At 43.2% G+C, this 26,011-nt stretch overlaps 1 protein-coding gene across 2 annotated transcripts in view; it reads left to right on the top strand.

Annotated features, from left to right (window-relative positions):
- LOC126284325 (alpha-crystallin B chain-like) overlaps nucleotides 1-22,678 on the top strand; it is a 74,668-nt gene extending 51,990 nt beyond the window's left edge. The window contains exon 4 of one of the 2 annotated variants that reach the window (XM_049983168.1): nucleotides 22,195-22,603. In XM_049983168.1, coding sequence (XP_049839125.1) covers nucleotides 22,195-22,365 — 171 coding nt within the window. In that variant the 3' untranslated portion in view covers nucleotides 22,366-22,603. Of the gene's footprint in view, nucleotides 1-22,191 lie in introns of both variants that reach the window. The other variant, XM_049983167.1, reaches the window with a different exon arrangement.
- Nucleotides 22,679-26,011: the final 3,333 nt, after the last annotated feature.

The raw sequence follows: 26,011 nt of genomic DNA on the forward strand, positions 1-26,011 counted from the left end.
GAGTGAATCATTTGGCCACCTAGGTCGCCCGACATGAATCCCCTCGGGGGACATAATCGAGAGGTCAATTTGTGGACAAATTTCTGCACCGGCAACACTTTTGCAATTATGGACAGCTATAGAGGCAGCATGGCTCAATATTTCTGAAGGGGACTTCCAACGATATGTTGAGTCCATGCACCGTCGAGTTGCGGCACTACACTGGACAAAACGAGGTTGGACATTATATTAGGAGACTATCTTGTGTTACTTTTTCCAAGGTAGCAAAACTCCATATCTTTGTCTACTTCATGACCACCAGTTCGATATTAAGTTTCTTGCTATTCTCATTTCAGCTACTTCCTGTTACCTTGTCTTTCTCTAGTTTACTCTCTATCCATATTGTTTTCTCGTTAGACTGTCCTTTCCATTCAACAGATCCTGTAATTCTTCTTCACTTTCACTGAGGAGAGCAATGTCATCAGTGAATCTTATCACTGATTTCGTTTCACCCAGAATTTTATTCTCAATCTGGAAACATTCTTTTTTTTTGCCGTCATCGCTTCTTCGATGGATAGATTGAACAGTAGGGGCGAAAGAATGCGCCCATGTCTTCCACTCAGACCAGCCACTGTGACCGAGTGGTTCTAGGCGCTTCAGTCCAGAACCGCGCTACTGCTACTGTCGGAGGTTCGAATCCTACCTTGGACATGGATGTGTCTGATGTCCTTATGTAAGTTAGGTTTAAGTGGTTCTAAGTCTAGAGGACTGATGACCTCAGATGTTAAGTCCCATAGTGCTTACAGCCATTTGCCATTTTTTCTTCCACTCTTTTTAATCCGAGCTCTTCTTTCTTTGTCTTCCAGTCTCGTTGTCCCCTCTTGGTTCTTGGACGTATCTTATATTACCCATCTTTTCTTCCAGATTACTCCGATTTTCCTTAGAATTTCGAACATCTTGCACCATTTCACAGTCTCGTTAACCTTTTCTACACCGTGAAAACTTTTCATCAACCTTGATTTTTCTTCAATCTTGATTCCAATGGTAGCTTTACCATTCACAAAGGCAAATTATCACCAATAGTGGGGAGGTAGGGTGCTGGCACAATTTTGATATCAAATTGATATAAAATTGATATGCAAATTAATTAACTTCATCCATTAACTTCCTTCCAACCACACTCCACCCCACCCCACCCCTGACCCTCACCCCCGGATGACGTCATGTGTTTTCCTCAGTTGGCATGTGGGTCCCCTCCTCCACCTGGCCTATTGGTGGGAGTTTCGAGTTTAGGTGGGAATTTCAAAAGTTGTTGGGAATTTATTTGTCCCAGGACTGTGCTGATGTCCCACCCCTACCCCCTCACCTGGGCAGTTGCTGGAAAGTAAAAATGGTGGTGCCCTTTATAGGGCTCGAACCATGGTACATCTAGATGCAAAGCGCAAGTGCACCCCCTCCCCCCCTCCCTTATTCCGACACATGGAAACTGCCCAGATGCAGGAGAGAAAGGTTAGGTTAGCGTACTTTATTTATTTTGGTTGAAAAACTCAAGTAGAGATCGGTCCTATTTGCGTAATTGGACCTATTTACACAACTGTATGCACAGCGGTACGTAAGGACTGCCTATAGCCGCAATGACGCCATACATCTGGTGTTGTCCTGCTGGGAAAAATTTCACAATACGACTCGGAGCTAGTAGCAGAGGTACTCAGACTGTAGCCTTCACCTACGTGTTGGCAGGAAAAATGCTTGGGTGTAAGGAACTATCTTTATTTTTTTTTTTTTTTTTTTTTTTTTTGGCGGGAAATATATTCAACTGATGGGATGCTGCTGTTGGACGGAGAGGAGTTTAATAAGTGTATTACCTGTAAGCATATAGATAAGGACTGTGTCTATCGATGTTTGATGTCAGAGTTTGCTACAGATGCGTGCTCGCCAATCACAATGCAGCCCAGATAATTGAAGCCAGTACATGCTACCAAAACTGATGGAAAATGTATAACTGTTCTGTTTATACGTTGAAATTGTAGTGAAAAAATAACCAGCACTTTTAATGAATGGGTCATAATGCAACACATGTACTGAGGAAAATCGTTGTCCCAAAAGACTGCAGAGGCAGCAGTAGCTGAACATTCATTCTCCTCAGTATACGATTACAAAATTTGAGACCCTCTTACATCCCCTAATTCCTCCCCATCCCTCCCTAGCTTCTTCCACATATGGAGGGACACAAGCTTTTTCAAACAGCCCGGTATTACCACCATGCCCTGCATGCAGCCTTCACTCCTCCCCCTCGCAGACGAGCTCGCTGTCTCCTTGAGGTGACAATTCAGGCATCAGCCCTTCGCTATCACAAAAGTGAGATTTAGCGACACCGTCTGGCCCCACATGGTACGCCCTGACTGGAGCAAGGCTGACTAGAGCGACCACTCACCCACACACCCACCCACCCTCCACACACACACACACACACACACACACACACACACACACACACACACACACACACACACGCTACCCGATGTATCTGGCCGCCGTTGTGCCTATGGAAATATTGCACTGTAACAAATGTATTTAACGTCAATGCACCTCCTATAATCGAACGTTCTTTAAACTGAAAACACAATGTTGATGATAATGAATGTCCTTTATCCACAAAAATAGGAGCAGTCCACTGTCTTTTAATTTTATGAGCAAAATCAGGATACAATTCGCGTCTCATTATTTTGCAACATCCAACGAAGTGCACCGCCACCGATTACAAATGATTAGACTGCAGAGGCATATACATGCCAAACCTGCGTAAAATTGGGAAAAAACTTCCACTATTTTGCTGCGAAAACTGTAAGTCACTGCAGAATGCTTGCATTATTTCGAAACAGTCATCGGTGTAAGAAACAGAGAGAATTTAAACACTGAAAAAAACCACATCTATGTTAAGCAATTTCTTTCAGCTTGGTGGACAAATTACACGACCTGAGAGCATCTCTCATCATCAGATCAGTGTCAGTAAATAAACTGTTCTGCACCTGCGTATTTCAAACATTTCAGGCACATGAAATAACGTTAGGAATACAAGCTTTCACACCATTTGGTCACATGTCGGAAAAAATACAATCATTTTATGCTGGACAACAAGAAGCTATAATTCAAGAGGATGTTGCTGTTTTGTAAACTATGGCAGGTTCAATTTTACCAATGCTATGCTATATTGCACCCCTGTTTATGAAACAAATCATGAGAGCCTGTCTTGCAATTTAACCTTCTATAAGATTTTACCATGTCTCTCTCTTCTGATACATCGAAATCAAATATGATCTACCTGTTTAAATTGATCTCTGTAAAGTTTCTATCACACAGCAGATTCTTGCGTTCTAGTTTTATTGATAATTTATTTTGATCATCACGGCCTGTCTCACGCAATCTAGTGGCATGTGAGGAAAAAACACTATCATTTCTAGGTTCCACAATGAGCTATAATTCTGTTAATCACAAGAGAGGGTTCCTGCATTGTTCGTTCATAAGCAGTTTAATACATTGTTTTTTCGGCTGTAACTCATGCAAGCAGTGTACGACTAGAGCTTTGTAGACTGTCAAGCCCTTTGTTTTTCTACCTTGACTTCGAGGTCTAAGTCAGGTGCAAGACCAACATGAACACATTTCGATCCATTGACTCTCACAGAAAGCTGAACATCGCATGTTGTGAACTATGCGGCTCGCACAATATACAGGATGGTAGAAGTAAAACATAGTGGCGATGTTTCTCAGTGACAAAACTGTGAAAGACATCTCAACATATGAAAACTGGAAGAGTTTGCGGCATTGTAGAGCGTTTACAACAGCTATCCAAAGGTGATGCAGTTAATCTCATCTTCCACAGTTATGGGGTAGTGGATGTCTTGGTGTTCTATTTTGAAGAGCATTGTTTTCTCATTTTGCAGTCATGTACATGATTACTGTCCTGGTGTTGACCTTCGCTGGAAGATGCTGTTGACAACACACACGAGGTAGCAGAAATAAAAAGAGTTAGTGTTATCTTATTGATGGAAACAAAAAGAACATGTGGAGGGTAATACAGCATATGGAAATAGTACAAGTCTGTAGCATTGAGGACACTTCTAAACAACTGTCTGAAGATGATGACCACTACATTTAATCCCATGCTCCACAGATATCCAGTGTTCCACAAAGGCTCTCTCCATCTCAACTATGTAGTGTCAATCAGTCATTATGTGGTAATCAACAGCATACCAGTGGACTGTTGGTACAGGAGAGACACCACTGATATGGGACAATGTACTGTACTACTCACCACAGTTGATAGCGCGATCAGGTTTAGCAATTTTACCTGTTGGTCCGTAATTTGAACACCAGCCAATGAAGCAGCAGTTTGCTTCTCAAATTCTGTATCATCGTTAAACCACCCCTCCGCTACTTTGCAGACACCATGTACTAGATTGCAAATACACTGTACAGTACATCCTTTCTGCCATATACACCAAAGTATACCAGACAGCATCCTCTACCGATGGAATTATGTTATCTACATATTTCAAGTGCATGAATGACAGTGCAGAATTTACTAACACAACTGGCCATTTTCCCCTGTGTGGATGGGTGTCACAGAGTATTCTAGCATTTGTAGGATAAAGTCAGAGACTGACAGAGCCCTCCTATATTATCTTGACTAATCCTCCCTACAACACCAATCTTACCCACGGCACCAATCCAAATGCTCAAGATCTCTCCAGATGTGTGCGTGTCGAGGAGGGTAGCACCTGTTATTAGTGCATAGTAGACACAAGAGTGTTGCGGTAATATAACAGATGATTAAAAAGAAGTGTGTGGCTTATACATTATGGTACTCCAGACAGATGGAGTTTGTAACATTACACGTAAATCAACCGTGCTGTCAATCCTGAAGCATTATTCCACTGTCTGGAGTCAGTACAAGGAAGGTACCGGCTTGAGAGAATCGATCATAGAACATGAATTTCATTGATTACAAACATCAACTGTGTACGGGACGTTGATAGAAATCGACGGGGAGAATTGAAAATGTATGTCCGACCAGGATTCGAACCCAGGATCTCCTACTTCTACGCAGGCGCTCTATTCGCTAAGCAAATGAGAACACAGAAATTAGTGCGGCTGCGCGGACTTATCCCAAGCACTCATCCCTCCCCCCCTCCCCCCTCCAGCAGACCCACATTCCCAACTTACTTCACACACTACAAAAGTAGTGCTCCCTGCCCATTAATCTCAATGCTCGTGGCGAGGCCTATTTCCGAATGATTTCCAGCGTGTGTGTGCGCATTAACACAGAAATGACCCTTGGCTTGTGATCGTCATAATTATATGTGCATGGTGTCTGTTTTTTTTGGACGTGTCCCAAAGAACAGACACCATAAGGATCGTGACGGCTGTGAAGAATGAATTCTGATTGAACTAAAAATCAGTTGTCTATGGAACGTTCATATAAATCAACGGGGAGGGTTGAAAATATGAGCCTGACCGGTACTCGAACCCGGGATCTCCTGCTTCTAGGTAGGTGCTCTAACCCCTAAGCCACAGAGAACACAGGAATTAGTTAGGCTGTGCGGACTTCATGGCTGTCAAGATCCATTTGGTGCGAAATTTCGTTCTTCACGCCCCTCACAATCCAGAATGGTATCTGGTCCTTCGGATATGTCCGAAAGAATAGACACCATACACATGTAGAACATAAACGCCCACTTCTGTGGTTATATGGTTCTGCACCTAAAAATGCTGTATTGTTAAAACCATATGGTTACTTAGCATTAGTCATGGGAATGCAACGCTCTGAATACTCTGATGCAGAATATATTTGTCCAACATCAAACATACAACTATCCCACAAGTTTGCTACCCCAACCACTACTGTGACATACTTTAAAATAATAACACTACTTCCTTCTACACTATTCAGGAGTCTCCAAAAAGCATCATCAGTGTATATCCGCCGGTAGAGCTGCTTATAAAACCAACTAAAACGAAGTCAGGAGACTGCTGTTCTGTCTCTTAAAAAATGAATGGATTTATACGTAATGTAAAGTCGGAAACGCACATCTCCTCAATCACACTTCGCATGTCAGTCATACTTATCATTAGTAGTAATAGTATCGGTTTTGATGGTTGCTCTGTGTCCCATTAGGAAATAGAGCGAGGAAAAACTGACACGAATATTTTCGATAGCTGATACATTGAGGTACCACCCACCCCCTGGTGCACGAAAATACACACAAAGAAGCAGTAACTACTTACGAGGGAGTAAGCACCACAATCAGTAGCCAAAGCAGATGTAAAATTCCTGTTTCTGTTTGCACTAGCATCACCACAGCTCTTTTAGCATTCCTCTTTCCCAAAGAAGTCCTGATCTGATGTTAGGTAGTTTTGCTCATGTGCAGGATAATATAGCAGTTTCGTCCTAACACCACGTGTCTCGAGGAGACTACCCTCATACTGTAAGAGGTGATATATGTGGCATACGTCCACTCTACTACAGAACGCTCTAGGAAATGGCTTGAATTCCGTAAATACGTTTATTCTTCTCCTTAATACTTACGGGATAACTTTGCTTGTGAGAATTAACCGTAATTCGGTAATATCTAAATTCGACTGCACGTGTGAGAACACAGTTATGGATTGAGATACATATATTTTGCCTGGTTTAGTATAGCGCCTCTGTGTAATAATTAATGTCGCCTTCGGTGAAGCAAGTGTTACGAAAACTCACGTAGGGGATGGGGAGGGTTAAAACTGAATGCGGCCAGAGAATAATTTTTAAGCTTTTCTCGATCTTGAGTGTTCAGGTACACCCAACCCACCTCAGTTCTTCGCATTTCATGCTACTGTTTCTCTAATTTTATTTATTCTCAATCAGTTTATGTAATTTTGCAAGTTTTTCGCTATTTTACTTATTTCGTCGCATCTCCCTCTATTTTACGTATTCCCCATCAATTCGTGTAATTATACCAGGTTTTCCTTGATTTTTACCGATATTATGTCATTTTTCTAGTTTTCCATATGTATACGGTCATATTATTGGCATACGCCTGCGTTGTTTGATTTTATATGAGGATATTTGCAAGTCCTGTGCACCAGCCTACTAAAAGAATCTTAAGACTTCCCCTCTTCGCGATGATCCACCTAGCATGCATTTTGGATTGGAAGATCATGAAAAGTATAGTAAAACTCGCCTCGTATCTAAATGAGACTCAACGTAAGGTGGAAATTCGAAACTCGACGTCTGAAAACAAAGTGGTGTATTGCAACGACGCATCAGAGAGCTTGTCTGCAGATTCAGGCAGAGATGCACTTCATGGAAACTGAGTGTCTGGCACAGTTCTACACATTCATCTGACTTCCACTCTACTGTGTAGGGACCTGCAACAGGGAGTTGACGCGTGTACAGGGATGATTTCTGCTGCTGCTTTGATTTTTTCCCTTAAGTATATTCCCTTATTGCTTCCCAGATGAGCTTTCCTACCTAGTTAGCAAGTTATGCATTCGAACCGCAACCGTCCGCCGCTGACACCTCTACACACATACATATAGAGACTCTGCATGTATATTACCAATCGGAAAGTCTCGTTTTCAACTGCTTCTACGTTAGTTTCGACAGTGCTACAGCCTTGCAAGTAGCAAAAAAACTCTTCACAAAACGATTCTGTAGGGAATCTAAGCACATTTAAATTAATCACACTGAAGAAGATAACATCTTTGATAAAAGTTATATTACCGATATTTCGTAACAATATTGTCTAGATTCTCCAGTAATAACGATAGACAAGCGCATCTTTTTGCACCTGTCACGCCTCCTCTTATACTCTTAAAAATCCATGATGGTGGCACATAATCATCCCAATCCTGCTATTTTATGTACTAGACGTCTGTTGGATGGAGGGGGACAGACCTTCGTGAGTATTATTCTTATGTACAGTATTTAACAGCACATCAGTCAGATGGTATAGTACTGTACTCGAATGCTCCCAGTCACTCACAACCAAATAGACTACAGGTGCAATGCAGTTCCTGTATTCTACGAGGGTTATTCGGAAAGTAAGGGACGATCGGTCGCTATATGGAAATCACGGTGAAAATACGATGATGTTTTGGACAAGTGTGTTGGGTAGTGTCTCTAGTATGCCCGCCGATGGCGTTACGTTGCTCTTTTTAGTTCTGAGCACACAGGGAGCACATAAAGATACCTAGAAAAATACTGTCTCCCGCCAAGTACGAGAACCTGGTGAGAAATTTCGCCTGAAGCTATGCAGCCAACATTACATAACTGTCGTGCGTTTTCTTCTTCTAGACAATTCTCAGCCACTCCTGCATAGTTTTCAATTTGAAATGTTTGATTACCCACAATACAGCCCGTAATTGTCTCCCTCTGAGTTTCATCTCTGCTCAAATGAACCGCTGGCTGTGAAGACAACATTTTGTCACAAAAAACGAGCTGTAGGTCAGCGTAGAGAATTGGCGGAAAGCACTGGCGGCTGCCTTCTATAACGGGGGTATTTGAAAGTTGGTACAACGCTACGACAAACGTCTAAGTCGGATCGGCGACTATGGAGATAAGTAGCTGGAAGTTTTAGCTAACTGTTGCAAATAAAACAGTTTTGATTTTGACTGTGGTTCCATTTCGCGACCTATCGTTCATTACTTGCCGAATAGCCCTCGTACGTATATCTATGACCATGCGTGTTGATTCGTAACAGTGGCTGGATTGGACTGTGCAAAAACTGGACTGTATAAAAACTGGGACTTTGTGCGGGCGGTGATGACAGCACAGTTGAACGCCCCACGAACCAAACATCAATACCATCATCATCCATGCATGTGTTGTGGATTGCTCCAATAAAACAGACCCATTCTCCCCCCTGGTGGATACACTGCGCATTGTACCAAACACAGTGTCTACAGGATAATCCACAATGCAGTACGTCCGGGATAGGGTTCGAAGGTGGATCCACGAGCGAGAGGACTGAGTGAGGTTTATGGCAGCCATCCATAACACTCGCGCAGACACATGGAAAACAGATCAGATGCACTGCGTCTGTAGAATATATGATTGTGAATGACTGGGTGCATTCGAGTACAGTGCTATACCTTCCGACTAATGTATTATTCTGTGCTGTACATATGAATAATACTCAGCCTCCCTCCATCCAACGGACATCTAGCACACAAAATAGCAGAACTGGGGTGATTATGTACCGTCACCGTGAACCTCTAAAACTGTAATATGAGGTGTGATAGGCGCTGCAGGGTGCCCTGGTTTGTCGTTATTGCTGGAGAAACTAGACCACACTATTACGAAATATCGATAATCAAACTTCCATAAGAGATGTTATGCTCTTTAGGAGGATGAATTTAAATGTGTAAATGTGCTTACATACCCTACAGAACCGTTTTTTGAAGAGTTTTTCGCTACTTGCAGGGCTGTAGCACTGACGAAAATAACGTACAAGCGGTCGAAATCTAGTCGTCGTGATTGGTCATACGAATGCGTAGTCTCTATAGGTATGTGTGCAGAGCTGTCAGTGGCGTTCGGCTGTAGTTCCAATGCGTAACCTGCTAAGTGTTCATCTATAAAATACGTTGCCTGGTGTTCGCACTTTGTTGGTACAGGGAGGGGAAACACTCATGTTCCAGGAAGTGCAGTTGACACGCTGTCAACTAACGAATAAATTCTTACTAGGATAAAAATTATCCGAAGTCTACAGTTTGCAGATCTCCTGACATGGTTGTGTGGACGTATCCCAATTTTACGCAGGGTGAACATGCGGTCTGATCATTTGTAATCGGTGGCGGTATACTTCGTTGGATGTCACAAAATAATGAAATGCGAATTGTACCCTGCAGTCGAACGTAGAAAGTATACCGATTTTGCTTATAAAACTAAAAGAAAATGGACTGATCATTTTTCATGGAAAGAGGACTTTTATTATCATCGCAATAGTGTTTTCTTTTGTAGCAGAGGCTCGATTATAGGAGGTGCATTGACGTTAAATGATTACACATTCAGAACGGTGGGCACTCGCATGGGGAGGTGTGGGTACAGTCCAGTATGTGTGTGATTGTGTGTGTGTGTGTGTGTGTGTGTGTGTGTCTGTGGTCGGTCTAGGCAGCTGTGCTTCGGTCAGGGCGCGGCCATTAGAGTGGGGCAAAGCAGGGTACAGTGATAGCAGCTGGCCATTGGAAGAAACATGTGTCCCTCCCCCCCCCCCCCCCCCCGTTGGTTGGAGGAGGGAGGGAGGGATGGGAAGGGATCAGTGGAGATGAGAGGGTCTCCTGTTTCGGTAGTTTGTGATCGTATATCGAGGAGAACGCATATCCAACTACTGCCGCCTTTGCAGTCTCATTATGACTCGTTCATTACAAGTGCTGGTTTTTTCGCGAGAATTTCATTGTGTATTTAGAAAAGAGATGCATTTTCCATCAGTTGCGATAGCGTGTATTCGCTTTTATTACCTGGTTTGCAAGGTGATTGGCGAGCAGGCATCTGCAGCAAACTGTGACGTCAAACGATAGATACAATCCTCAGCTATATGCTCACAGGTAAAACACTTACTAAACTCCCTTCTGCCCAACACTAGCATCTCATCAGTTGCATATATTTCCAGCTCAAAAAAAATCTATAGTTCAATTTTCCAACCAAAAGGAAGAAAGTACACTAACCTAACCTTCTTCTCCTGCATCTGGACAGTTTCAGTGTTTCAGAGGGGGTGAGGGGGGAGGAGGAGGTGGAGGAGGAGGGTGTGGCCTGGCCTTAGGGTTTCCATTCAGAAGGATCAGGTTTGAGCCCCAGAAAGGGCACTGCCATTTTTAATTTCGTGCCAATTCGTGGTTGTCGGGACGTGGTGGGACATCAGCATAGCACACTGGACTCGCATTCAGGAGGACGACGGTTAAATCCCGTCTCCGGCCATCCTTATTTAGGTTTTCCGTGATTTCCCTAAATCGTTTCAGGCAAATGCCGGAATCGTTCCTTTGAAAGGGCACGGCCGATTTCCTTCCCAATCCTTCCCTAACTCGAGCTTGAGCTCCGTCTCTAATGACCTCGTTGTCGACGGGACGTTAAACACTAACCACCACCACCACGTCAGCAAAGTCCCGGGAAAAAGAAATTCCCGCCAAAATTCGAAATTGCAGCCAAAATTCGAAATATCCGCTAACATTCAAAATTCCCGCCAAAAATTCGAAATTCCCCCAATAGGGTTGGCAGGGAAGGGGGAAGGGCGAAGAAGTTGGGAATCCACTTGCCAGCAGAGGAAAACAAGGGACGTCATCTGAGGGTGGGGGTATTTTATTCATCAATTTAATTAATTTGCAGTTCTATTTGATATCAAAATTGCGCCTACTACTATCATAATCTAACAGATTCCCAATTTTCTCTTCCAATATTCTGACATTGTTTTTACCAGCAAGTTGGATGTACAAGCTGTGAATCAGATCGTGTGATTGTTCTCGCACTTGCCGCTCTTGCTTCCTTCGAAACTGTGTGCATGATTTTTTGCCGATAGTCTGATGGTATACTGACAGTCTCATACATTCTACACACCAAAGTGAATATTGATTTTGTTACCTCTTTCACCAATGATTTTAGAAATTTTGGTGGCATGTTATTTTTGCTTTTAGCTTTTTTTTATCTTAAGCCTTCCAGAACACTTTTAAATTGTGATTCTAAACTGGATCCCCTGACTCTATCCTATCGACCCCATCTTATGCTTCTATCACGCCATCAGACAAGGCCTTCAATGTACTCTTTCTACCTATCTTCTCTCCCCTCTACATTTAACAGTGGAATTCCCATTCCACTCTTGATATTACCGACCTTGCTTTTAAATTCAGTGAAAGTTGTTTTGACTTTTCTACTTGCTCAGTCAGTTTTTCTTTTTACAATCGTATCCTTCTCGGTTTCTTCACATTTTTCGTGCTGCCGGCGATTTGTATTGTTGTGTTCCTTTTCTTTTGGCACTTCCTTCTTTCTTTGATTAGTTGAAATGTTTCTTGTGTTACCCAAGGTTTCTTTGGAGTTGGATACCTTGTGGGTGTGATTTTTCAGCATCTGTGATTTTTCTTTTTAGAGATCTCCACTTCTCTTCAAGTGCCTACTGTGGTATCCCTTACTGCAGTATCCACATCCTCAGCAGACTTCAGTATCGCACTTTCATCAACACTGATTCTTCATCTGATTTCGGAATCTCTGTCTGATGTGATGTAATCCAGCTGGAATATTCCCGTGTCTCCAGGTCTTGTGGTTCTTGAACAGAATATTCGCTATTACCATCTGAAATTTATTGCAGAACGCAATTTGTTTCTGTTCTCTCTCATTCCTATTTCCAAGCCCGTATACTCCTGTAACTCTATAGGCACATTCCAATTCCCCATGCTTACTAGATTTTCATCTCCTTCGACATATCAAGTTACCCGTTCAGTGTCCTCATATTCTTTCCTCTATCTCTTCAGCTTGCAACGCTAAACTATCGTGGTCGGCGTGGGTTTGCCTTCGAATCTGTTGATAACAACCCTACCACTGACCTCTTCACAGTCGCTCACTCTCTGCCATACTTTCCTATTCATAACAAATCCTACTCCTGTTACACCATTTCCTGATGCAGTTGATATTACCCTATATTCGTCTGACCAGAAAAGCACGTCTTCTTCCTACTTCACTTCACTCAACCCCAGTATATCTAGATTGAGCCCTTGCATGTCCGTTTTCAGATTTTCTAGCTTTCCTACTACGTTCAAACTTCTGACATTAAATGCTGTGGGATGATACTGGGTGTCATAGACACACAACACCATCACCTCTGGTTTGTGTAGCTGGTAATATGGACAGCATTCACTACATTCCTGACGTGTTAAGCCCAGTGGCTGTGCCCTGTCTTTGAAGTTCAATGATGTCAGTTTCTAAAAAGATAATGCAAGACTATCTCTTTATTCTGCTGTCCTGATATACCATGATGCAGACGATGTTCGACTGCTGCCCTGTCCAAAATATTTATGTCTAATGAAGGCGCTTGGCCGGCCGCGGTAGTCTAGCGGTTCAGGCGCTCAGTCCGGAAGCACGGGACTGCTACGGTCGCAGGTTCGAATCCTGCCTCGGGCATGGATGTGTGTGATGTCCTTAGGTTAGTTAGGTTTAAGTAGTTCTAAGTTCTAGGCGACTGATGACCTCAGAAGTTAAGTCGCATAGTGCTCAGAGCCATTTGAACCATTTTTGAAGGCGCTTGGTCACGATTTCCCGATGGAGTAGTCATAAACAACAATGTCGATTTATTATCCTAAGACTTGTCGTGTCTTGGATTTCACTGGAAGAATACTATTTAAATATAAAGGTTGTGTCGAAAAGTACATTACAACTTTGGAATGATTTAAAAATTTATTGAGAATTTATTGAGAATCGTTAGATGTCATGTTGTTGTAAACATCCTCAAGTCATAAATAAAAGCGTCAAGTGGTTTGGTATGACTACCGTTTGTGATGTGGCAAATATCCCAGCAGTAATCAATTCCTTCCCGCATCGTCGTACCATGTCGGGAGTAGCTTGTGCAAGGATAGCGTAGATTTGATTTTTCAGGTGGTCTAAATTTTTTGATAGTGGAGGAGCATACACACGGCCTGTAATGAAACGCCAGAGAAAGAAAGTCTGCGAGCGAGGTGGACATGTGATTGGCCCTTCATGGCGAATCCATCTATCTGGAAAGCGATTATCGAGGGAACCTCGAACTACTGTGAGGAAATGAGATGGTGCACCATCTTGCTGGTAGTAAACCATCCCATCTCGGTCATCCTCATCGATATTAGGAATTAAAAAGTTTTCAGTCACATACACAATACCAGTGATAGTTTATCCACGAAGAAGAAAAGGCCGTACACTTTTAATTTGTTAAGGGCACAAAACACATAACTTTGAGGCTATCAAGGAAGTGTTCCACGGTGGTATGTGGATTTTCGCTGCTCCATATTCTACTGCATTTGTAAGTAGTCACCATTCCACTTATATGAAATGTTGACTCAACTCTGACGATTACCATGTTTGGGAATGTGTCATCACCCTCAATCCGATGCAACATTTCTACACAGAATTCCCCCCCAGCAACCTTATCTGCATCACTATTGTGCTGTGCCATTGTGAATCCGTATGGTTTCAAGTGTAAACTTCTATGCAGTACTCGTAAAACAGTCTTTTTGTGGAATGCTAGTCCCATGAGACACACGTCGGGTTGGTTCTTGTGGACTGCAGGCAAAGCTCTCCCTTATTTGCTCGACATAACCAACACATAGGCGACCTGGTGATTTGTTAAGTCGCCGTTAACAACCCATCTCATAAAGTTATTGTGCCAAAAGTGGATTGTAGGCCTGCTTGGAGGTACTTTTGCCTAGTCGGTGAGAAATTAGCGCTGAATAGTTGCAGAATTTGTTTTATGAAACCAGATCACACAGCGAATACGCTCCGCACCAGTGAAAGCCATTTTAACAGTGCTGTGCACTTGCCCTCCTGATGGTGGAACGGGGTACTGGTGCACTACATGTATCAAACTTGAGGTTGTTTGGTACAATATGACACATCTGCCGATTCTGTAAGTTATCTCAATAAATTTGTACGCCATTTCAAAGTTGTAAAATCCCTTTTTACTCACACTGCACTGCGAGACCATAGTCTGTATATTCATATTTGCTGCTCGGCTCCAGGTCAGTGGAGGAAACAATCACTGCTTTATTTATTTTTTGGAAACACATCGCTAGTGAGATAATTTTACGGCAGTTAAACATTTTTCGTACCATCAGTGTGCAATGTGGGAAAGGTTTTGATTCTTTTATATATTTGTTAATAAAGTCGATGAACGCCACTTCTGCAAGAGGGAATAGCCGACCACTGCCACGATGTAAATTTTATCATTACCTGATTTATTTTCTGTCTGTAATACCGGTCCTATACACGTATGTAAATGAATAATAAATTCCATAAGCGCTTTCTTACTCAGATTTCCCTACAATTGAGTCTGATAACAGACCAAGATTACAAAACAGTATTATGTTTTATTTGAAAAAGCAATACTATTAAATAACGGCATTTATATTTTTCTTAAAGATGTAATCAGTGAGAATATTCACATCTCCTTTCATACATTACATGAGAACTACCGAGATGAACCTAACACTTTTACTTCAATTTTCCGCGCACATTAACAATCAGCTAAGAATCTATTTGTACATTTTAACTTTTCCTGTCTCAGCGATTCGTGTCCAGCATAACATTATTCTTTGTGCCGCTGGGTATTCTTTTCATGCGTTGTCCATTACGTTGATGATTTAAAGGATAAAGAGCAACGTGTGATACCAGTTGTCGGCATTGACTGGTGACATAGGAAACATGCGCGAAACGCCACAAACAACATGTCGACTATAACGTGATGTTATTTGCGATTTTTTCAAATGGGCTAAGCTACATTTCAATCTGTAACCATAATCAAGTTCTTTAGCATCACATTCGTTGGCTTCACCGACTCGCACCAAACTGTTACACTCCAGCCTATCCTGTACCTCGGGCTAAGCTACAAATCAGTTTGTCACCACAACTAGTTTTATTTTTTTGCTTTCGCCAACTAACAGCAGAACTGTGAATATATGCACCAAAAGGCAAGGTGACAGCAGCCATTAACATTACGTCACTGGCAAAAGTCAACGACCCGTATCGAACTTTCCTCTCGACCCGATTTAAATTGCAGGTCACATAGTGCCATCTGTAGGCCAACGACTACACTCGGTCCACCAAGCCGTCCCTCGCAGTTACAAAGAACCACCAGAATGTCTTTCGAATAGACTTTGGGTCCTGATGTATTTCTCTCACGAAGAGTATATTTCCGCTGATCATCTTTGCTGTATTCGTACTTCGATAATTCTGGAGACGCAATATTGACTTGCGTCTTATGACAGTATGCTGTACCCCCCCCCCCTCCCTCCCCAAGACCCCTAACGTCTATAACTGCAGCCACAAATGTTGGCGTTCGAGTTTAGGCTTGTTCTGCGCATCTGCCACACGCGCTCTCCGACAACCCATGAGCGTAGTCTTCTCAGCGCTCTGATCTACATCTACACCCGTACTCCGCGAGCCACCTGACGGTGTGTGGCAGAGGGTACCTTGAGTACCTCTATCGGTACTCCCTTCTATTCCAGTCTCGTATTGTTCGTGGAAAGAAAGATTGTCGGTATGCCACTGCGTGGGCTCTAATCTCTCTGATTTTATCCTCATGGTCTCTTCGCGAGATATACGTAGGAGGGAGCAATATACTGCTTGACTCCTCGGTGAATGTGTGTTCCCGAAACTTCAACAAAAGCCCGCACCGAGCTACTGAGCGTCTCTCCTGCAGAGTCTTCCACTGGAGTTTATCTATCATCTCCGTAACGCTTTCGCGATTACTAAATGACCCTGTAACGAAGCGCGATGCTCTCCGTTGGATCTTCTCTATCTCTTCTATCAACCCTATCTGGTACGGATCCCACACTGGTGAGCAGTATTCAAGCAGTGGGCGAACAAGCGTACTGTAACCTACTTCCTTTGTTTTCGGATTGCATTTCCTTAGGATTATTCCAATGAATCTGTCTGGCATCAACTTTATATGATCATTACATTTTAAATCACTCCTAATGCGTACTCCCAGATAATTTATGGAATTAACTGCTTCCAGTTGCAGACTTGTTATATTGTAGCTAATGATAAAGGATCTTTCTTTCTATGTATTCGCAGCACATTACAATTGTCTACATTGAGATTCAATTGCCATTCCGTGCACCATGCGGGTGCAGATGCTGATATGGATATCGTAGCCAATGCGCGCATTAAACGTGATTGTAGCGAGTTATTCCATTTGTTGGGAGTTGTCACAGCTGATGGCGATAGTATGCGACGGATTCTAGCCACCCGGGATTAGCCGAGCGGTCTAGGGCGCTGCAGTCATGGACTGTGCGGCTGATCCCGGCGGAGGTTCGAGTCCTCCCTCGGGCATGGATGTGTGTGTTTCTCCTTAGGATAATTTAGGTTAAATAGTGTGTAAGCTTAGGGACTGATGACCTTAGCAGTTAAGTCCCATAAGATTTCACACACATCTGAACATTTTTGAACAAATTCTGCACAAGAAAACCAGAGATATAACTTGCAGTATATACGCTTTTCTGAAGCTCAGAGCACATGTGTGCACTTACCGCAACCGTCGCTTGGAACCGGCAACAATGCAATCCACATCCGTGTCTCGAGCTGTGCGAACCGGGGTCGTTCGTGGATCGGACTATAGTAGTATGCTGCTTCAAGGTAACAGCACATTGAGGTATTGTAACAAACACGTGACCTTTATAATTAAATGTCTGTTAACGACTTAGCAAAGGTATAAGTCTTCAAGAGATACTCTGATAAAAGACACAAAAGAGGAAAAATACATGTCGTTGCGAAGCATACTGAAGAAAGACGTGATTTATGGAGACGGAGAAAGTAGGATGGCGCTCTGCTGTATGCTGTTTTTTTTTTTTTTCGACTTAGCGTTTCCACCATATACTGGGTTTTTCTTATGAATGTAATACAAATATGTTCTGCAATATTCGATGTTCTTTGCATTTCCCCGTTGTCAGAAGAGAAGGATGAAGTCAGTTTCACTCGCAGCAATAAAATTCATATTCTTCCTTGTCATGGCGTCTCCAAACTTGTCCAAGATATGAATACAGCAAAGACCATCAGCAGAAATATATTCTTCTGTGTGAAAGGAATTGTATCAAGACCCAACGTCTAGTTGTCTCGCATAGTATCGTTTGGCCTGCATGAATCTCGCAGTTTTCATGGAAGAGAAAAGAGAATATGGCAAATGGCTCTGAGCGCTATGGGACTTAACATCTATAGTCATCAGTCCCCTAGAACGTAGAACTTCCTAAACCTAACTAACCTAAGGACATCACACAACACCCAGCCATCACGAGGCAGAGAAAATCCCGGGCGTGGGAAGCGAGAACGCTACCGTACGACCACGAGATGCGGGCGAAAAGTGAATACCCACTTGTCAAAAACTAGTCTGGTGTGGAAGGGAAAGCATAGCTTGTTAGTTCAAGGGTCAGAGCCTAATACACTCCTTACACACAACAGTAAAATTCACTAATTTCTTGCCCTTCCTGGTGATGTAATTTGCTTGTCATGGCGCCACCAAACTTGTGTTTGTAGGTGTTAATACAAGGGTTGGAACTTAAATAGTGGCAACTATTTATTTACAGCTCGTACAAAACAGAAACGTGTTTCAAAGTTTTACTGACCTTCAGAGTAGTCACCAGCATTGTGTATAACCCGTTGCCATCGACGTGGAAGTCGTAGGATACTCTTAGCAGTGCCAGTTGTGTTGACAGTTCGAGCGGCGCGGTCTATTGCCCGACGAATTTGTAGCAGTTCTGAAACGAATGCCGTGAAGTGTTTGCTTCAGTTTAGAAATCGATTTAAACTCGCGAAGGCTTAAGTCAGGGGAGTGCAGTAGGTGGTATAGCATGTAGCAGCCCCATCAGTCACACAAATCAGTAACAGCTTGGACTGTACGTGCTTGTGCATTGTCCTGCTAAATGATGGTCAAGTTCTGCAGAAAATGTCATTATTTCTGTCTCTAAGCTGGTCGTAGGTTGTGTTTCAAAAATGAACAGCATCGAAACTGAAGTGATGACACTTTCTGCTGGACCTGACCATCATTTTGCAGGACAATGCTCAAACACGTACAGTGCTAGCTGTTACTGATTTGTTTGACTGATGTGGCTGCTAAGTGCTATACTACCTACTGCAGTCCCTTGACTTAAGCCCTCGTGAGTTCAACTCGATTTCTAAACTGAAGGAAACACTTCACGGCATTCGCTTCAGAACTGCTACAAATTCGTCGGGCAATAGACCGCGCCGCTCGAACTGTCAACATAACTGGCACTGCTAAGAGTATCCTACGACTTTCACATCGCTGGCGATGGGATATACACAACGCTGGTGACTACTTTGAACATCAGTAAAACTTTGAAACACGTATGTATTTTGTGCGAGCTGTAAATAAATAGTTGCCACTATGAATGTTCCAACCCTCGTGCACGGTGATTCAACTGAACTTGCCAATGTCATTCATGAAACCCACCATGTTAATAACCTGACCATGCGCGAAATTTTCATAGTCACTTGCTCGCTTCATGCAAACTATTAGTCCCACAGAAAAAAATTAAAAGGACCTTTTTCGTAGGAAATTTAATGTAATTAAATTTTCCACCCGGATTCGGTTTCGCTGGAGACCACGGTTTTCGAGTTATTCATTAAAGAAACATACAAAAGCTGTCTTCAAACGCATCTCCACCCACACACTCAACCCTCACCAGTCAGGATTTCCAGTATGTTTTTCGTGGCAGTCCCTCCTACCACTGTACAAAAATTCCCGAATTCACGAACTGTTCCACATTTTCTAATATTTCGTCTCTGTTGATTGGGCTGTTACGGAGCCAGTATAGTCGACTATTTCGTTAATTTTATTTATTTAAACATACCCTCAAGGGTAATGCAAGAAAAACGGCTACAGTAAACACTGAAACTAATCGCATTGACAATTTGATCCAAGCTTAACCTTTACAAACACAGTAGTTTCGTAGCCGGAAGGCCTAATGAATACAACGACTTATTTATTTAATGCTGTTAAAATTCACAAAACTGTCGGGTAAAATTTACACATACGCCAACTTTAGAACATGTAAAGCCAGTGCGCCGGCGGCATAATAAAGTAAGTCAGTGAAGACCAAAAAAGGTCGAATGTGGAAAATAATTCGTGCAGTCGCAAACATCTGTGCAGCCGTAGGAGGGAGTGTCAAGGACAACATATTAAAAATCCTGACCTGTTGGGGCTGAGTGTTGGAGTAGATGTGCGTTTGAAGGCCACTTTTGTAAATTTTTCTCCAATAACTCGAAAACAACGCCCTCTAGCGAAAAGGTATTCACGCTTAAGCTACATTAAATTTTCTACGAAAGGGCCCTGTTCGCTTTTTCTGTAGGACTAACAGTTTTGAACGTAGCGAGTGAGAGAACATGATAATCTCGCGCTTCTTTTTTGAACGCCGGATATAACATCGGGGGTTGCATAAAACGACATCGGCAGGGGCAGCTGAGTATCCTGTATAATTTGGTTTGCATTTATAGCTGCTTCACTTGAATCAATTGTATGTCTCGCTATGCACAAAATTAACATTAAATATTGAAACCTTCCCGCCTCCTTTATATCTCTTTTGTTAATGATAACCTTCCCTTAGGACTTCTATCTCTTGCTTAATAATAACAAATGAAATCTCCCCTTTGAAATTTATTCTCTTTCTCTATCTTAGCATACAAATTTAATTGCTGCTTATGAAAAGTGATTTTCTGATTATTTCGACGAAACATAGAATGTGTCGTCGTCGTGGCCCTCAATCGTTATCTGCAATAACCGAAAACTGTTCCTTACCTTTCTTTACTGTTACGGGATCGCCATCTGACTCCTACATCGAACTGTGACATGAATATACTTACTCTGTTTTACTATACTCTATCAGCTGCTGGAGGGCTTTCATAATAAGTGGCTGGATTTATTACCAAAGCTGACGTTATTCTTTAATAGCAAAGCTGACGTTTTTCTTTAATTAATTTGACTGAAGTTACGTAATTCATAATTAAAGTTTTTTTGACAGCAATAAAATTTTGCAAAGTTTTACGTTGATGGTTTTTGGGATGGATTATAATTAGAAATGCAATATCGCTGGCAAAAGTTAATTATATTCTAAATGAAATGATTTTACAAACTTTCAAATGGGACTTACTTTTTAAAATAATCTTACAACTAGCAATGCGCAAACATACCTTCCGTAGTCTTGAGTTTCTCAAAAAATTAATTCAATAGTATTAGTTCCTCTAATTATAATAGTTAGCTGATGTCTCTGTCCATCCGTTTATAATCTCTTGTAAATCGTAGCTAGTGGCTGGCAGGCACACCGCTCCTCTCAGCCTCTCGCTTCAGACCTGCTACCGACTCGCTTCACATCTCGCTTACTACTGACTTCCTACGAACGCTAAAGTGCCGTTCCTCCTGCCAACAATGCTTTCTGGTACAGACAATCCCTGCTACCATTACAAAATGTATCAATGCGCGGTCTTTCCCGCTCTTTTCTTAAAATGTATCCGTACGCGGTTTCTCCCGCCCTTTTTAAAATTATATTAACAATGCTTTGGTGCAGAAATTCCCTGCTACCACAATTATTTCCAACATGACAAATATTAATTATTCCTACTTAATCCTATTAATAAAATATAAACATCTTTCATAAATTGTGATTTCACAATAGACAATAGAAATACAGGGTGTTACAAAAAGTTACGGCCAAACTTTCAGGAAACATTCCTCACACACAAACAAAGAAAATATGTTATGTGGACATGTGTCCGGAAACGCTTACTTTCCATGTTAGAGCTCATTTTATTACTTCTCTTCAAATCACATTAATCATGGAATGGAAACACACAGCAACAGAACGTACCAGCGTGACCTCAAACACTTTGTTACAGGAAATGTTCAAAATGTCCTCCGTTAGCGAGGATACATGCATCCACCCTCCGTCGCATGGAATTCCTGATGCGCTGATGCTGCCCTGGAGAATGGCGTATTGTATCATAGCCGTCCACAATACGAGCACGAAGAGTCTCTACATTTGGTACGGGTGTTGCGTAGACGAAAGCTATCAAATGTCCCCATAAATGAAAGTCAAGAGGATTGAGGTCAGGAGAGCGTGGAGGCCATGGAATTGGTCCGCCTCTACCAATCCATCGGTCACCGAATCTGTTGTTGAGAAGCGTACGAACACTTCGACTGAAATGTGCAGGAGCTCCATCGTGCATGAACCACATGTTGTGTCGTACTTGTAAAGGCACATGTTCTAGCAGCACAGGTAGAGTATCCCGTATGAAATCATGATAACGTGCTTCATTGAGCGTAGGTGGAAGAACAAACTAAAATGAGCTCTAACATGTCCACATAACATCTTTTCTTTATTTGTGTGTGAGGAATGTTTCCTGAAAGTTTGGCCGTACCTTTTTGTAACACCCTGTATACACATCTTACAATATGAAAAAGCGCAGTACAATGGCGCTCAAACACAGAAATTTTGCAGCAGACGGACCGACTCGGGCGAGGGAGTGAGCGCTTGATCCCCATCATAAAAGTTAGTAGGCCTGCCCTCACAAGCAAGAAGAGTGGAGGTAAGAGGGCGACGCCTGGATCATCGCGGACTAATGTAGCGTCAGACAACGACGCCGGCGACGACGACGACGGCGATTCGGACTAGTGGATGCCATTCTGAGTTTGTTGAGGTTCAGATCTAGTTATGTACTTTCAGTGTAATAACTGTAACTTCTAGTTTCACTAGACATCGGTTCAGTAAACACAGTAAACACAGTGTGACAGAAGGAGTACCGTAGCACCGATTTTGTTAGCTGTTCCTGAAATACATGTGTATGAGTAATAGCAGGTGTGACTTTGTAAAGAATGATTTAGATAATTAGAGCTCAGAACATAAAAGCTACATGTTTATTGTACTTCATTATAAAAATAAACATACAGTCATCATTGCCATCAGCGGCGGCTGCTGTACAAGAGCACAAGTGAACACCCTAATTTTCCACACCTTGCGGATTTATTGGTTAGTTTTCTTTGAACGCTGTTAAACGCAACGTAGATGCTGCAATCTGAAAGGTACGGCACTTAAATCTACGGCGTTACTGTCCCTCTAGACTCTATGAAGCTCGGCATCAGGGTCGCGAGTACACCCTCAGCTGTGCACGTTTTAAGGAGCTTTTGCATATGTGTGTGACTCGCGTGACGTGATTGCCTTACGGGCCAAGTACATACGGATTTATATGAATGCGTGGTCTGTTCTTTCGGACATATCTGAAATAATAGATACCATATGAATCTTCAGCTGTTATACAGTATATGTAAACTGAAGGTGGAGAGCGGAAGGAAGGAAAGGTTTCAGTTCATTCGGCAATGAATCCCCCTTTTTCAGTGCAGACATACGTCCGTCGTCCTGTGGGAATCTCGGAAGAGGGAACATGGAGGAAATGGACTGGGGCTGCAGATAGTGCACGGGGGCTCAATTAAAAGGGAAAGACCATAAATGCAATAATTTTCGTAGCTGTGTGACCGATTACGAGACATCGTAACCGGTTGTCCCTGACTAGGATTAGCACGCAATCTGAGTGCATAAAATAAAAATAAAGAATGACAAGGAATTTACATTAACACTAGTGATTAATTAAGTCCCCTGCAACTAAAAAAAGCTACGATACAACAAAGCACAAGTGTAACTGTTCTGTGTGTGGTAGTGTGACTCAACGAACATGTATCTGGCTCGGTTCTTTCTAAATGCGACAAAGTATTTTAAACCCCATTTACAATGAACTAATTGAAAAACCAGAAATACTATAATTGCACATAGAAACCAGAATGTCAAGTCTAATAAATGAACACGACCCAGATGCTTTGTTGACTGTACCTGTGAGCAAGAGGCATTGTCATTAAAGAAAACTTTAATACCTTTTTACCTTATTATATATTGACCAAAATTTTCCATTACACCAGCATCATAAATCAAAAGCCCATTTCCTTTCTCAAATACACTGTGACAATTGCAACATCTTCCATCTATACATTACACCAACCGAACAGCATCTACTCTCTCGCCCAACAGAACAACAAATGCCATCGACACCCTCTCAACTACTACTGCACCAGTGGAGGCGGCGGAATAATAATCTTTGGCGCAATCTCTGGCGCTGTGACTCAGTGTAGCCACCTTTCAATAGGTGGTGGTCGATGGTAGTGTGGGTGGGCTGTAGGGCGGGCCGAGACAGTCCGTGCAGTTGCGAGAACGCTGTGTCCCGGATGGAGCAGTGGTTGCCGCACCTGCCAAGTAAGCAGGAGATCCTGGGTTCGAAACCCCGTTCGGTACACATTCCACTCGTCGCCGCCGATTCTGCATGATGTTTCAGCTGACAATAACGATCCCTCTGTTTCCCTTCCTGCCTTAGTCTCTCCTCCTTCAACTTACATCTAACATACGAATATGATAAACAATGTGCCCGGTTCACGATGTGCATAGTGTGAGTTAACGAGCATTTCGCTCTCATTTAAGTATATAGCAGAAAGGGTCAGCCTTAAGGATTTGTGAAACGAGCCCTGTCGTCGAGGACCGTGTAGCACAAAGAGCGCAGATTCGGCACGATATGGGGAAATTCACAGGCGCCTAATTTGCTGTAGTGTGCGAGTGAAACAGATAAGAACCTAAGTCATAGGGAAACCCCGTAGAAGCCATTTGTGGCCAGAGAGACGTAACAGCGTCAAATATGGCGGATATAAGATCAGCTGTAAAGGGCAACATTTATGGAAATTATTTAATTCTGTAGTAATTCAGGGAATGAAGCCACAGTAATTTTACTCTGCCATTCTCCATAAAATTTCGTGGTGATTCCAATAAAACTTGAATATAGATCATATCTATAATACACTCCTGGAAAATGAAATAAGAACACCGTGAATTCATTGTCCCAGGAAGGGGAAACTTTATTGACACATTCCTGGGGTCAGATACATCACATGATCACACTGACAGAACCACAGGCACATAGACACAGGCAACAGAGCATGCACAATGTCGGCACTAGTACAGTGTATATCCACCTTTCGCAGTAATGCGGGCTGCTATTCTCCCATGGAGACGATCGTAGAGATGCTGGATGTAGTCCTGTGGAACGGCTTGCCATGCCATTTCCACCTGGCGCCTCAGTTGGACCAGCGTTCGTGCTGGACGTGCAGACCGCGTGAGACGACACTTCATCCAGTCCCAAACATGCTCAATGGGGGCAGATCCGGAGATCTTGCTGGCCAGGGTAGTTGACTTACACCTTCTAGAGCACGTTGGGTGGCACGGGATACATGCGGACGTGCATTGTCCTGTTGGAACAGCAAGTTCCCTTGCGGGTCTAGGAATGGTAGAACGATAGGTTCGATGACGGTTTGGATGTACCGTGCACTATTCAGTGTCCCCTCGACGATCACCAGAGGTGTACGGCCAGTGTAGGAGATCGATCCCCACACCATGATGCCGGATGTTGGCCCTGTGTGCCTCGGTCGTATGCAGTCCTGATTGTGGCGCACATCTGCACGGCGCCAAACACGCTTACGACCATCATTGGCACCAAGGCAGAAGCGACTCTCATCGCTGAAGACGACACGTCTCCATTCATCCCTCCATTCACGCCTGTCGCGACACCACTGGAGGCGGGCTGCACGATGTTGGGGCGTGAGTGGAAGACGGCCTAACGGTGTGCGGGACCGTAGCCCATCTTCATGGAGACGGTTGCGAATGGTCGTCGCCGATACCCCAGGAGCAACAGTGTCCCTAATTTGCTGGGAAGTGGCGGTGCGGTCCCCTACGGCACTGCGTAGGATCCTACGGTCTTGGCGTGCATCCGTGCGTCGCTGCGGTCCGGTCTCAGGTCGACGGGCACGTGCACCTTCCGCCGACCACTGGAGACAACATCGATGTACTGTGGAGACCTCACGCCCCACGTGATGAGCAATTCGGCGGTACGTCCACCCGGCCGCCCGCATGCCCACTATACGCCCTCGCTCAAAGTCCGTCAACTGCACATACGGTTCACGTCCACGCTGTCGCGGCATGCTACCAGTGTTAAAGACTGCGATGGAGCTCCGTATGCCACGGCAAACTGGCTGACACTGACGGCGGCGGTGCACAAATGCTGCGCAGCTAGCGCCATTCGACGGCCAACACCGCGGTTCCTGGTGTGTCCGCTGTGCCGTGCGTGTGATCATTGCTTGTACAGCCCTCTCGCAGTGTCCGGAGCAAGTATGGTGGGTCTGACACACCGGTGTCAATGTGTTCTTTTTTCCATTTCCAGGAGTGTAGAAGC

Source organism: Schistocerca gregaria, chromosome 8 (genome assembly GCF_023897955.1).
Source record: "Schistocerca gregaria isolate iqSchGreg1 chromosome 8, iqSchGreg1.2, whole genome shotgun sequence".
Classification (NCBI taxonomy): domain Eukaryota; kingdom Metazoa; phylum Arthropoda; class Insecta; order Orthoptera; family Acrididae; genus Schistocerca; species Schistocerca gregaria.